This window comes from Ornithorhynchus anatinus, chromosome 18 (assembly GCF_004115215.2).
Source record: "Ornithorhynchus anatinus isolate Pmale09 chromosome 18, mOrnAna1.pri.v4, whole genome shotgun sequence".
NCBI lineage: Eukaryota > Metazoa > Chordata > Mammalia > Monotremata > Ornithorhynchidae > Ornithorhynchus > Ornithorhynchus anatinus.
Window position 1 is genome coordinate 22,169,615 of NC_041745.1, and position 15,172 is coordinate 22,184,786.

At 42.5% G+C, this 15,172-nt stretch overlaps 1 protein-coding gene across 6 annotated transcripts in view; it reads right to left on the bottom strand.

The window, feature by feature from the left end:
- Positions 1-15,172, bottom strand: part of CTNNA2 (catenin alpha 2) — a 1,145,386-nt gene that overhangs the window by 91,991 nt on the left and 1,038,223 nt on the right. For all 6 annotated transcript variants that reach the window (XM_029083155.1, XM_029083152.2, XM_029083150.2 and 3 more), the window contains one exon: positions 8,469-8,669. In XM_029083155.1, the coding sequence (XP_028938988.1) occupies positions 8,469-8,669 (201 nt within the window). The remainder of the gene's footprint in view (positions 1-8,468; positions 8,670-15,172) is intronic.

A 15,172-nucleotide genomic window follows, 5' to 3' on the forward strand; every position in this document is an offset into this window, starting at 1 on the left:
GAAAGGGTATGGGTCTGAGAGTCAGAGGCCCTGGATTCTAATCCCAGCACTGCCCCTTGTCTGCTCTGTGACATTGCTCCAGTCGCTTCACTTCTCTGTGTCACAGTTACCCCATCTGTTAAATGAAGATTAAACCTTACTCCCTCCTACTGAAAGTGCGAGCCCCATGTGGGACAGGGACTGTGTCCAACCTGATTAACCTGTATCTACCCCAGCCCTCAGAACAGTGCTTGGCACATACAAAGTGCTTACCAAGTACCATGATTATTATAGTGTTTTGCACACAGCGAGCACTCAATAAATAACATTTATTGAAGAGAGATACAATGGGAAACGACTGGAGGTTTTGCAGGAAGAGAAAATTTGACAATGCAGGAATGAAACTTCTTTTGGGTTTGTAAACCTTTCACATGAGATTATAAATATTTTGAGAGTAGGGACCGTGACTTCTTCTCCCATTGTTTTTGTTTTGTTACTGTTGCTCTTGTTGATTTTTAATGCCATTTGTGAAGCACTTACTATTCAGTCATATTTATTGAGTGCTTACTGTGTGCAGAGCACTGTACTAGTCATTCAAGAGGGTACAATACAACAATAAACAGACAGACTCCCTGCCCACAGTAAGCTTACAGTCTAGAGGAGGGGGAGACAGAAATTAATATAAATAAATGAATTACAGATATGTACATTAAGTGCTGTGGGCTGGGAGGGGGGAAGGACAAAGGGAGAAAGTCACGGTGATGCAGAAGAGAGTGAGAGAAGAGGAAAAGGGGGCTCAGTCAGGGAAGACCTCTTGGAGGAGATGTGCCTTCATTAATGCTTTGAAAGGGGGAAGAGTAATTTGCCATCAGACTTTAGGAGGGAGGGCATTCCAGGCCAGAGGGACGAAATGGGTGAGGACTCGGTGGTGAAATAGACGAGATCAAGGCACAGTGAGAAGGTTAGCATTAGAGGAGTGAAGTGTATGGATTGGATTGTAATATAACCATAGTGAGGTGAGGTAGAAGGGAGCAGTGCATTTGAGTGTTTTTAAGCCAATGGTGAGAAGTATTTGTTTGCTCTGGAAGTAGGCAGGCAACCACTGGAGTTTCTTGAAAAGTGGAGAAACATGTCCTGAACGTTTCTGTAAAAAAAAAAATCTGGGCAGCAGAATGAAGTATGTACCAGAGTGGGGAGTGACAGGAGGCTGGGAGGTCAGCAAGGAGGCTGTTGCAATAATCTAGGCGGGATAGGATGGGTGACTGTATTTATGTGGCAGCAGTGTGGATGGAGAGGAAAGGGCAAATTTTAGCAATGTTGTGAAGGTGGGATAGACAGGATTTAGTGATGGATTGAATATGTGGGTTGAAGGAGATAGAGGTGTCAAGGATAACACCAAGGTTGTGGGCTTGTGAGATGGGGGAAGGATGGTGGTGCCATCTACAGTGATGGGCAAGTTTTGGGGAGGACAGGGTTTGGGTGGAAAGATAAGGAGCTCTGTTTTAGACAGGTTAAACTTGAGGAGACCGGAGGACATCCAAGTAGAGATGCCTTGAAGACAGGGGGAAATGTGAGACTGCAGAGAACAAGACTGATCAAGGCTGGAGATGTAGATTTGGGTATCACTCAGGTATTGATTGATTGATCAGATTGGACACAGTCCTTTTCCCACATAGGGCACACACTCTTCATCCCCATTATACAGATGAGGTAAATGAGGCAGGGAGAAATTAAGTAACTCGCCTAACTTCACATGGCAGAAAAATGGAGGATTGGAACTCAGGTCCTCTGGCTCCTAAGCCTGTGCTCTTTTCACTAGGTTACACTGCTTCCCAAGATTGTTCCTGATCAAGACCTTAATTCAGTGTGCTGTGTAAAATAGGGGACCAATGAATACTGAATATGATGTTGATGTTGGTGCTGATGATATATGAGCTCCAGTAAACAGGTTTCTTACATGGTTTAAAAACACATGCAAAACCTCTATTCTTGTCAGTCATGTGCAAGAGTTTATTTGAGAGCAGGAAGAGGAATGCTCACAGCCCCTAACCAAGAGAGGATTGAGATTAAGGTGATGCTATATAATCTGGTTTGTCAAGACTCGGCAAGACTTCATTTTAAGTATGATTAGAGGATTATTTGGCATGGTTTGTCATTTGCCCCTGTTCCTTAACTCTCCAATTCTGGGCATTCAATTCACATTCATGGGTATACTTCAGGACCTAGAAGTGACATTCTGAATTTCAAATCATGTTTTCATTCTGAGACTTTATTCTTCACTGTTAAGCCCCACCTCTGTGACCATTAAAGTATGAATCAGTAACAGGACCAGAGGATAAAGTAGAATATTGGTGAAAAATGATGTGACAAAAGAGAAGCAGATTGCCAAATGGAAAGATCTTGGAACTGGGAGTCAGAAGGTCCTGGGTTCTGATCCTGGATCTGCCACTTTTCTGTTTGATCTTGGGCAAGTCACTTAACTGGTCTGTGCCTCAGATGCCACATCTGTAAAATGGAGATTAAGACTGTGAGACCCATAAGGGACATGAACTATGGCCAACCTGATTAGTTTGTACCTATCCCAGTGCTTAGTATGGAACCTGGCAGTAGCAGTTAACAAATACCATTTAAAAAAAAAATATTTCCAAGTAAGAACATGAGAATCTCAGTAGTGTCATAACTTGGGCAGAAGAAAAACCATGAAGCCCAATGGTTCACCTCCTTAAGAAGGAGTAAGGTGCCCAGTGATAAGGTCTTTCTGGGCAGGGGACACGTCTACCAATTTTGTTCTATTGTACTCTCCCAAACGATTACTACAGTGCTCTGCATACAGTAAGCATGCTATAAATATGATTCATCAATTGATTGATTGGACATCAGTCCATATGGTATGGGATAGGCCAACCAATACGGTACTCTCACAACCACTTTGTACAGTAATCTGCATACAGTGAGAACTCAGCAAATACATTGTTTGAGTGATGTCAAACATTCCTCCTCTCATTCCTGATTTTCCTTTTAGCTACCCATTATGTATAGCTTGACCATAAATGTATCCAAACACCTCTTGAGACTGAAAGATCAAGATTACATTTACCAATTCTACTGTATTATACTCTCCCAAGTACTTAGTACAGTACTCTGCACACAGTAAATGCTCAACAAATACCATTGACTGATTGACCCTGGTAATATTTCAACCTAACACCTTTAAAAGCTTAACTTGGTTCCCCTAATGATTTTGTGGGATTTGGTGAACTCCAATTCCCAATCAGCTTTGGCCACACCTTCCATGATTGAGTAAATGTCTCTGTTGGTTTTTCCTATATTTTGCTGCAAACAAACATCTCGTGGATACAGTAGTTGGTCCTAATAAAAGAAAGAGAGAATGGCATGTGCCAATCGTTGTCTGGAATTTCTTCCTTATTCATAAAGCAAACTCTGAGCAGCTGCCCCCACTCGAACACAATTTGTCGTCTGATCCTCTAATTTCTGATTTACAAAACCATCGAATGACCAGCACCATTTTAGAAGACGAACATCAATCTCATAAAATTGGTCTCGAAAATTCATTTCAGAATGACTTTGCCAATTCCCTTGGTTGAAGCCTCTCCTCATTTTTCTATTTAGAAGAAAGAAATTGTATTTGTCCCAAAATCCCTACATGTTCTTACAAGGCTTGGTGTTACAGATGAATATGAGAAACAGATACACCATCTGCTTGGTCTACATATAATTCAATGAAAACGTGAATTTCATTCTCCATCCATGGAGTTTTCAATAATGTAGAAAACTTCTTTAAAAACACTGTTATTCTATAGTTCCTTCCCAAGGGGCTAAAGATCTCTCTGAGTTATGGAGGAGAATAAAAATGGAAACTTTTGCAGATCTCACATGCTGCGAGGCTCTCTTTAATCTGATTTTCACATCTCCATGAACTTTCATCAGCAACAAATTTACAAAAATGACATTTCAATATAATCCATTCGGTGAAGAATGAGTTACTATATATGTTTAAAAACAGTAACACCAAAAGGACTTTGTGGCCTTCTGCTTAAGGCAGCAACCTGACTTTTTAAATCAGATCTTTAAAGATGAGTTTGGTCAAGCATACACTTACTTACAAAGCTGCTAGCTATTTGCTATCATTCAGACTTTATTGAAGAGTGTATTAAATATGCAGTGTAAGTATTTAATGGGTCTGCCGTAGAGCCAGCTTATTGTGTTTTCATCACTGTAAATTAGTTTTAGGACAAACGAATAGCTAAAATTTCACATAATGTTGCCCTGGAATTTTAGCATAATAATAGTCCTGGAAATTATTTTTTACATTTAATACAGCATTCATAATGACACAAAGGGACCTTTTAGCCCAAATTCCCTCTTTTGAGGAAGCATTTCATGGAAAATAAATTGCAGGTTTTGTCATATTGGGAAATATCTCTCAGTTTAACACCGAAATCTAGCTGGGCGGCCCCACGGTATCGTTTGCTCCTATGCCCGCAGCTGGGGAAATTGACACAGCCAATGATGGGGCTGCCTTACTTTCCTTTGGCTTCCTCAGCCTTCCAGGGATGACTTTCTATCTGCCTAGCATCTTTCCACTAGCCTTACATTTTGCTCTTCTTTCTACTCACTTCTTTTTTGAGTTTCTCTCTGTTTCCCATTGATTCCTTTTCCATGCCCTGTTGACATTTGTACCCATCCCCTTGGTATTTTGGGAGTTACACATCCAACAGTCTTTTCCCTTGGCTTTCGACTTCTCAGTTTGTTCCAGGATTTGTGCCTCTTGGAACAAAGGAAGAGGTGTTTGGTAGAAAGAGAGAAGAGAGATGGGAATTGCAGCAACAATAAATACCAAGCAGATGGATGAGAACTTCCTCATGCCACTTAGGCCCAAACTCCATACATCTGTTGATTTAATTTTACGTATCCTCTTTAGGTCTCATTTTTTGATGCTTCTTGCCATGACTTCTGTAATCAATCTATGGTATTTATCAAGCACTTTCTGTATCCAGAACATTGCATTAAGTGCTCAAGAGAGGACAATATAGTTGGTAGACATGATCTCTCTCACATGGAGTTAACAATCTAGTTGTGGAGCAAGTAAAATAAATTCCAGATAGGGGAAACAACAGAGTATAAGGATTCATAAAGCTGTTCTGGGGGTGGAGGGAGTATCCAAGTGCTTAGGAGATATAGACACTGAAGGGAGAGAGACTAGGTTGACCCTGTATCTACCCCAGCACTTAGAACAGTGCTCTGCACATAGTAAGCGCTTAAATACGAACATTATTATCTTTCCACCAAACCATGCTGCCTCATATTTATTGCTATTGTTTTTGTCTGTCTCTGCCGATTAGACTGTAAGCCTGTCAAAGGGCAGGAACTGTCTCTATCTGTTACCGATTTGTACATTCTCAGCGTTTAGTACAGTGCTCTGCACATAGAAAGCGCTCAATAAATACTATTGAATGAATGAATGGAGAGGATAAGATACTTGGATACACATGTTTGAGTACATGCAGTAGGGTTGTAGGATGAAGGGATGATTTTATAGAGGCAAGTGATTGGTTTCAGGTGGAGAGAGGGATGGGGAAAAGGAAATGAAGCAAGCAGTGTGACCTAGTGGAAAGAGCACAGGCCCAAGAGTCAGAGGACCTGAGAGAGAGAGAGAGAGAGAGAGCAGCCAGGTAGTTGACGCAGTAGTCAAACCCGAACATGACAAGTTCCTGGAACAGCATGGTGGCTACCTAAATGGAGAGGAAGGAGAAGATCCTGGAAATACTTTGAAGAAAGAACTGATAGGACTTGGTGATAAATGGAATACAGGGGTTAAAAGAGAGGGAGGAGTCAAGTATGAAGTCAAGATTGGCGGTAACAAGTTTGGAGTAGAAGGGTGGTAATGGATGGAAGATACAAGATAACCAGGTTGGATACAGTCCCGGACACACATGAAGCTCACAATCTAAGTTGGAGGAAGGAAAATTTAATTCCTATTTTTTACTGATGTGGTAACTGAATCACAGAGTGGTTAAGCGACTTGTTCAAGGTCACACAGCAGACAAGTGGCAGAACTGGAATTAGAATCCAGATCCTCTAATTCTTGGGCATGTACCCTTTCCATTAGGCCATGTTCTTCTTGGCCTTTAGCCAATTTAGAGAGGGGGTGCTGGAGATCCCTTGAAGTAAGCAAGATCCAACATATTCAGGCCCTTCTCGCCTCTCTGTCATACATACAAAGGAGATAAAACAATCCCATATGGAGTGGCCTAAAGTCTAGGACCATTTCAGCTTGGAGATGGTAACAAAGCGGAATGTCCTGCTCTTCTCAAGCTTAATGAATGCAAGGAATCTTTCTCACAGGAAGCCGTGGTAAATGTCTGTTAATTGAAACGTGAGCTTCTTCAATTATCCTTTTTAAAAATTGCAAGACTAGGATGCCACTTGGAAAAGGAATGATCTTTTGAGATGCTCTGCATTATGTTCACATTGCTTCTATTCTTTTTTCCAGCTGCTATCCAATCTTTTCGTCTTTCACAGTTCTTACCATGAATTTTCTTGACCAGCTCAAATCTTACACAGGTCACTGGGTAGTTTTAAATACTTTTTTATTGTGTGGAGATACATTTTGCTACTAATATAGTCCTTGTAACACCAAATTTAGCTCATTTCTGCATCTTACCTCTTAGACAGGGGTTATAAAGGACATTTGGAGGTCTCAGCATCAAGGTATATAACAGAAGACTTTAGGTTTTAGATCAGGCAATCTTGAGGGCCACCTTCCACTATCAACCCTTCAGCCTTGCCCATAACTTGCCACTTTAGAACCCGTGACTCTCTTCCCAGGTCTTATGGTCTGAAATCCACCTACCTCATTCTCCCTCCTTCATAACAGTGAAGGGTAAACACACACATTCATTCATTCAATCATATTTACTGAGCACTTACTCTGTGCAGAACACTGTACTAAGTGCTTGAAATGTACAATTCATCAGTAGATAGAGACAATTCCTGCCCAACAACGGGCTCACAGTCTAAAAGAACACACACACGCTCACTGGCTCTTTCACCCAACCGCGCATACACACTCATAGAGATGATTGGAGCAGGATGGAATGCATAGGGAGCCTAGAATTGGAGACCCATGACAAGAAAGAGAGTGGACACAATTATTTCACTAGTTAGTAGGCTCCTCGAGGATGGGGATCATTTCTACCAACTATAGTGTCCTTTCCCAAGCGCTTACTACAGCACTCCATGCAAAGTAAGCACTTTATAAACACACTGATTGAACCACACAGCCACTTCCACCACTTGCCCAAGAGGAGAGTTTTGTTTCTAAGCACTTTCTAAGTGTCAAGCATTGTGTAAAGTGCTGAGAAAGATACGAGCATAGATCAACATAAGATTCACAGCCTAGGTTGGGGATTCAGATGAAAGCAACCAACCACTAACAAAGACTGTGTTAACCCACCAAAAAGACAACATCAAAACATCCAAAAGAGTGAATCTTGGAGGTGAGCGTCCACAGACTCCCCAGTGCTCCAGGTAAACAGTCCTTAGTTACAAACCATCTTCAGCCACCTAAAGGTTCTAAAGGATGTCCTCCGGCATGCTGGATTCTGCAGTGCTGGGGAAGGCTGGTTGAGATGGGCTTGGAAGATACTTGAAGGGGCTCCAGCCCACTTAAAATAGTACAGCACAGAGACAGAAACCCCGTAAGGAAAGGTTCTCATTCATCCAATCGTATTTCTTGAGAGCTTACTATGTTCAGAGCTCTGTACTAAACACTTGAGAGAGTACAATATAAAAACAAACAGACACATTCATCATCCACATTGAGCTTACAGTCTAGAAGGAAAGTTCTCCCATTGGCTATCTCCATTTAGGGAGGCAGATGAAACCTTGGCATTATCCTCCCCATTCCTTGTCCATTAAGGAGGAATAGGACAGGTCCTTCCAGCTCTGCTTCTTTATATCCAGTCCCTGAGGGAGGTCTTAGCCATGGCAGAAGCACAGGCAGAGGCAGTTATTCCAGCTAAATCTGGTTTGGAGGGAAACAAGTCTAATTCTGGATTACCCCAAGTAGTGATACATACTCTGCCCAGGATGCTCTGATCCCACCATTACTGACATGAAAGACTAAGTCTCATTAATTCAATATTTCCACATATGCTACCCTCCATGGAAATTCATACATTCCTACACCTGTAGATGTAGATTCATTTCAGACTTTAAGGCCTGTTACAATCTGTTCCAACTGAGCAAAATAAATATGATTTTCTCCGGCAAGACCGACTCACCGTGAGTTGAATGTGAGCATTAAGAAAAAATATTATATAACTGAGAAATCTCAACCCTCCAATCTCCAGCAAGAACACACGGCACTTGAAAGCCCAGTGGCTCTCCTAAGAGAGGATCCTAAATGGGTTGAGATAGATCATTATTTTTCTGACACTTAAGTGAGTTTGGTGAGTCCCACTTACCTGTCTCCGAGAGCAATTTGGTAGCTTCCAGCACTTTCTCGGTGTAAACTCCAGCCTCGTAGTTTTCCATCTCGGCATTAATAATGTGGATAACCCTGGCGGCACGGCCACGGATGGCACCTGCGGTTCGGTCCAAGGTGTCAACATCTCCCTCCTGGAGAGCGATCACACATTTATTCACATCCTCCAGGATATGGTTTTCTGTGGGAAAGGGACACATACACATGCACAATATTCTTCTGGACAGACCACTAGCCCAACATTTCCCTTTCTAGCTTCCTATTTCCCCTAACTAATCCCAGCATGATGTAAACTCACCTGCTTACCTGAGCAAGTTCCTGCCTCTATTGGGACTATTGGTTGAAAAAGTCCCAGTTAATGAATTGCTAGCAATGGCACTTAGTCAATGATAAGACTGACCATTTTTAAGTCACTTAACTGGATCAGAGTGAAACAGCGGTTGCATATATTTTGTCATTAAAAAAAAAAAAGGAAAACACGTATGGGAGAGGAGGCTGTTCCTCTTGGCTTCCTAAGTCTTGGCTTGGCTGTTCCTCTGCCATGGAGCTTGACAGAAATGTGAGTCTAGGGCTGCTTCCTTCTTGGAGCCTACACTAGCACACTGCTGCACCCCACCTTCCCATCCACTGTCACACTGACCTGACTGGGAGTGGGAGCATAGAGCAATAAGTAAATAGTGCTGAAGACCAGTGTCAGAGCTGAGGTTCATACCTCTGCATTGATGACTCTGTGGAAACTCTGACATCTACTCCCAGTCCCCAGTACTCCATCAAGACTGAAGGAATAAGTCCAGCCTAATTCCTTCTGCTGACACCATTAAGAGAAGAGCCCCAGACTGGATGAACCAGTTGGCTCTCCCATCTCAGCTCACTGGTGGAGACATATTGTGAGCCCAGTAGAATGCTCTATGTGATAGGTCTTCAAGGATTAAGAATATTGAGGAAGCGGACAAGGGATTTTCTTGATGGCTTCAGCTTTCATCATGAGACCTAGATTGAATGTTATATTAGGTTCATTTCTTCTCACTCAAGATGGTCCCCAGGAGCTGCTAGTCAAACAGCCATTTATCATTACACAAATGACCTCCAAACTGGGTCATCTAAAACACGCCATTACCTCATTCATAGATAGTTTAAAAAAAATCCATGCAGCACCGGAAGATTGTGGAGGCTTGGTGATTGGACCAAAGATGGGACTGTCTGAAAGAGTAATCAAGACGATAGCCATAGTTGATGCTGCTGAATGGTTGTTTTGTTGTATTTACCCTGTTAGTTCTGTCCTCCCACTTTGAGACTGTGCTATCCTTATGGGTCAGGAACTGGAACTGAATCAGTGTTCCTGGATTCTCTCTGCAATTTAGTACACTGCTTTGCTCACTATTAACCCTTACAGATGTCATTTGTACTAATGTTATTACTTTCCTGCAAAACAAGTGTATTTTAACCATCTCATTTAATTTTCATTGCCTTTTGTGCTATCATCACCTGCTGTCTTTTGAGCACCCCTAGAATTCCAGAAAGGTGCTAATGATCTCCATGATAATCTAGAGACAGAATAACCTTATGGGCGCTTAGGGATTAATTAGGGTTTTAAGTAAATGAGGTGCTTATTTAAATCCTATTTCATCTGAGATGAAATACCTTCTATTACTTCCAAATAGGAATGATCCTCAACCTTTTAGGGATAATCCGATGGGATGGGCATAAGGCAGATGATCTAATACAGCTTCCCTATTTCTAAACCTCCGAAATCCTGCGGGCCCAGCAAAATATGGATTCCTTTACAAGATTGATAGAGAAACGCACATTTTGAAACATTATTAAAGTTATAGTTTACGCACAATGGAAAATGTTAGAATGTTTGCAACATTGCTAGTTAATTTTGTATGAGTTCGGCCTCCTTCTGAAAATCGGTTTTCCTTTTGTAATATTCATAGCTAGAATTATCTTGCCCAAATCAATTAATGGTTGATACAGAGGGATTTTACAAATCAGGTTCAGCTTCCTGAGAACCAAAGCAACTGGGGTTCTTTTAAAAACAGAAAACTAGTGATTTTTAAATGAGATTTCTAGTCTGGTAGAAATTCCCCTCAGAACACATAGATATTAAAAAAATGTCAATAATGTCATTCTGAGATGTCTCTTGGGCCAAGCTAGTAATTTACAGATGTAAATGTTTTGGGAAGGCAGGGGAGTGGAGACAGGAGAGGTCCTAAATAACTGGACTATGCCTAGCATACCAGCAGGTCTTAAGAGGACTAGAGGTTGGAAAGGAATTTATTGATTCTGACTATCTAGTTGGAAGCTCCTCTGATTTTGATGGGCCAGTTTTCCAATGGTCCCCATTCATTTTCCTGTCCTGGCTTGAAAGAGCCAGGTAACCACTGGAGATGAACCATAGCAGGTTATCAGATTGAGCTGGGCTATTTCTTTGTTTCTAGTAATTACATGAGGCAGCTGCGAACTGAGAGACAGTGAATGGGAGGCAGGGAAGGTATATTAGAGGAACAGCATGATGTAGTGGCTAGAGGCCAGGCCTATAAATCAGAAGGTCATGGATTCTAATCCCAGTTCCACCACATATCTGTTGTGTGACCTTGGGCAAATTACTTCACTTCTCTGGGCCTCAGGTACCTCATCTGCAAAATGGGGATTAAGACTGTGAGCCTTATGTGGGACAGGGACTGTGTCCAACCTGACTAACTTGTATCATACATACAGTAAGCACTTAGCAAGTACCATAAGTATTATTATAATACTTATAATATTAAGAAAAGTACTAGGTGGTCTAAGAAGGCCTGATGTTTTGAATTTTGAAAATGCTTTTGAATGGCTATTTTATATGTGCATGGCTCGCTTTCCAAATTCAAGTGGGGACATCATCCTATTTTGAAAGTCCAAACCGTGACATATGTACCTCGAAGATACCCTTCTAGGGGTTTTTGGTGGGTGTCTTCATCCATGGGACCTAACTGGGGAAAAGTCACAGACACTAGAGCATCAATCCAGGACACATTCTTGTGTTTCCTCAGAATTATTTAGTAACCAACAATAGGTTTAGAAGTGCTATGTATAGGTTTTGTTGTCAGGCAACAGTCCCAAACTCAGCTCTCTCATTCAGTCATTCAGTGGTAATTATTGAGCACTTACTGTGTGCAATGCACTGCATTAAGCAGTTGGGAGAGTACAATACAACCATAAACAGACACATTCCCTGCCCACAATGAGCTTACAGTTTAGAGACAGGGCGACAGACTTGAATAAATACATAGGTGTTGTGGGCTGGGAAGGTAGAAGAAATAAAGGGAGTAAGTCAGGGAGACACAGAAGGGAGTGGGAGAAGAGGAAAGGTGGGGCTTAGTCGGGGAAGGCCTCTTGTAGGAGATGTGTCTTCCATAAGGCATTGAAGCATAGGAGAGTAATTATCTGTTGGATTTGAAGAGAAAGGGGTTTCCAGGCCAGAGGCAGGACGTGGTCGAAGGGTTAGTCGAAAGATATACAAGATCAAGGCACAGTGAGAAGATTGACATTAGAGGAGCAAAGTGTGCAGGTTGGGTTGCAGTAGGATAGTAGCAAGGTGAAGTTGGATGGGACAAAATAATTGAATGATGGTGAGGAGATTTTGTTGGATGCGGAGGTGGATAGACAACCACTGAAGTTATTTGAGAAATGGGGAGACACATCCTGAACATTTCTATAGAAAAAAGATCCAGAAAGTAGTGGGAAGTATGGACTGGGGAGGGGAGAGACAGGAGGCTGGAAGGTCAGCAAGGAGGCTGATGCAGTAATCCAGGCTGGATAGGATACAGTAACAGTTTGGATGGAGAGGAAAGGGTGGATTTTAGCAATGTTGTGAAGATGGGCCCGACGGGATTTAGTGATGAATTGAATGTGTGGGTTGAATAATAATAATAATGATGGCATTTGTTAAGCTCTTACTATGTGCCAAGCCCTCTTCTAAGCACTGGGGTAGATACAAGGCTATCAGGTTGTCCCACGTGGGGCTCACAGTCTTAATCCCCATTTTACAGATGAGGTAATTGAAGCACAGAGAAGTTAAGTGACTAGCCCAAAGTCATAGAGCTGAAAAGTGGTGGAGCTGGAATTAGAGCCCATGACCTCTGACTCCCAAGCCCATGCTCTTTCTACTTACCCATGCTGCTGCACCAAGGTTACGGGCTTATGAGAGAGGAAAGATGGTGGTGCCGTTTACAGTGATGGGAAAGTCAGGGGGAAGGGCAGGGTTCATGTGGTAAGATGAGAAGCTTTGTTTGGGACATGTTAAGTTTGAGGTGATGGGAGGACATCCAAGTAGAGATGACTTGAAGGTAGAAGGAAAGGAGAGACTGGAGAGAGGGAGAGATCAAGGCTGGAGATGTAGATTTGAGTATCATCCACACAGATGTGGTATTTGAAGCCATGTGTGTGAATGAGTTCTCCAAGGGAGTGGGTGTAGACAGAGAATAGAAGGGGACCCAAAACGGAACCTTGAAGGACTCCCATAGTTAGGAAGTAGAGGCTGAGGAGGAGCCCGTGAAGGAGACTGAGAATGAATGTCCAGATAGATACAAGGAGAACTAGGAGAGGACAGAGTCAGTGAAGCCAAAATTGGATAAAGTTTCCAGGAGAAGGGGAAGGCCCACAGGGTCAAAGGCAGTTGAGAGGTCAAGGAGGATCAGGATGGAGTAGAGGCAATTGGATTTGGCAAGAAGGAGATCACTGGTGACCTTTGAGAAGGCAGTTCCTGTGGAGTGAAGGGGACCAAAGCCAGATTGGAGGGGATCAAGGAGAGAATTGGAGAAGAAGAATTTGAGAAAGCAGGAGTAGACAACTTGCTCAAGGAGTTTGAAGAGGAATGGTAGGAGGGAGATTTGGTGATAACTGGAGGGAGCCATCGGGTCAAGGGAGGGTTTTTTTAGTAGAGGGGAGACATAGTCGTGTTTGAAAGCAGTAGGAAGAAGCCATTGGAGAGAGAGCAGTTGAAGATGGCTGTTAGGAAGGGAAAAAAAGAGGGGACGAGAATTTTGATAAGGTGCAAAGGAATGGGGTAGGAAGCAGAGGTGGAGGGAGTGGGTTTTGAAGAGGGAGGAGTTGTCCTTTAGAGATACAGCTGGGAAGGATGGGAGAATAGAAGAGGGGCCTGTACCGGGGGAGGGACTGAGAAGGGACAGGGTGATTTTAGGGAGCTCACACCTGATTATGTTAATCCCTGTGTGTGCTCACACATGATCGTGTTAAGCGCTCTGCCTGGCCCACAGGGAATTTTTTGGATGTCAGGTTCCACCCCTCCCCATGAGGAGAATCACAAAGAGTCTGGTGACCTTAACAGTTGGAAGGGAAGAATCAGGATCAGGGGAAGAATAATTTGGAAAAGAGAGGAAGCAAGTTTAGCTTCATGAAAATTAATGGCCCAAAGAGTGTGCCATCACAAGTTGGACTCCTACCTTCAGGTTTTCACTTCAGGCCACCCATAATCTCTTTCCTGTAGATAAACACTCTTCCAAATGTAACCAGATCATGATTGATGTTTGTGAAGTTCTTTAAAGATGAACAACTATAGTTGTTAAGGGCAAATCAGCTTTCAGATACTGCCTCCCTATGAAGTGGTTGAATCTCTAAAACCCTCTTGCAGAGAAGTTCCAAAATCCTTTGGGCTCATAGTTTGTTTTGCTGGATGGTGTAAGCGCTAGACTGTATACTCTAGCCTGGAAGTTCATTGTGGGAAGGGAATGTGTCTGTTATATTGTTGTAGTGTACTCTCTCAAGCTCTTACTGTATCCAAGCCCTCTTCTAAGCACTGGGGTAGATAAAAGGTTATCAGGTTGTCCCACATGGGGCTCACAGTCTTAATTCCCATTTTACAGATGAGGTACCTGAGGCACAGAGAAGAACTCAATAAATATGACTGACTGAGTTGGTGAGATTTTCATCAGCTCTCCTCTCACTGAACAATATGTCTTTGGGATGCTGCACCTGAATCAGTCCAGTTCTGGTGCTAGAGTTGTATTTTCAATTTCCCTTAAAATGTTTACTTTCCTCTTAGCCTGGTGCCTCCTTAGCTTGTTAGCTTATTCTTTTAAGTCCGGGATCTTTCTGGCCTATTCACCATAGATGATTTCACATATACTGTAGCTTCCTTTCCAGGAGATCTAGAATCCTTATGCAAGGAGTTAATGCATTTAAAAGACCGTCCAATGTCTCTACCATCAATGCGAATGGCAAATGAATATAGCGATAAAACCGCACTCATACTTTAAGCTTTATACAATCCCGTGGCTTGAGGATGCTGCTGCTTTTCCCTGTAGCTAAAGAATGAACACCTTCAAGTGAGCAGAAAATACAAAAACAGTGAAATACAATCATCCCCAGGAAAAGGGACAAAATGCTAACACCACTAGAACACATAGCACCTGCTCATGCTAGTTTGAAAGGGGGAAAAAAAGTTAATTGAATCAACCAGACCAAGGAAAAGGCCCTTTCCACATAGCTACTTCCACCTGTAGCCATGGGGAGCTGCCTTAGCTCAGTAGAAATTAACTCTTTCCGGGTCCTGAGAAGCCATTTAGAAAAGTACCTCGAAGGGACAGAATTGGGCTCCCTAGTGAGTGGATAGTTTACTTCCAGACTGGACATGGCAACTGCAGTAGCCCCAAAGCTTTCAGGGATATGCCCTCATGGGAGTTT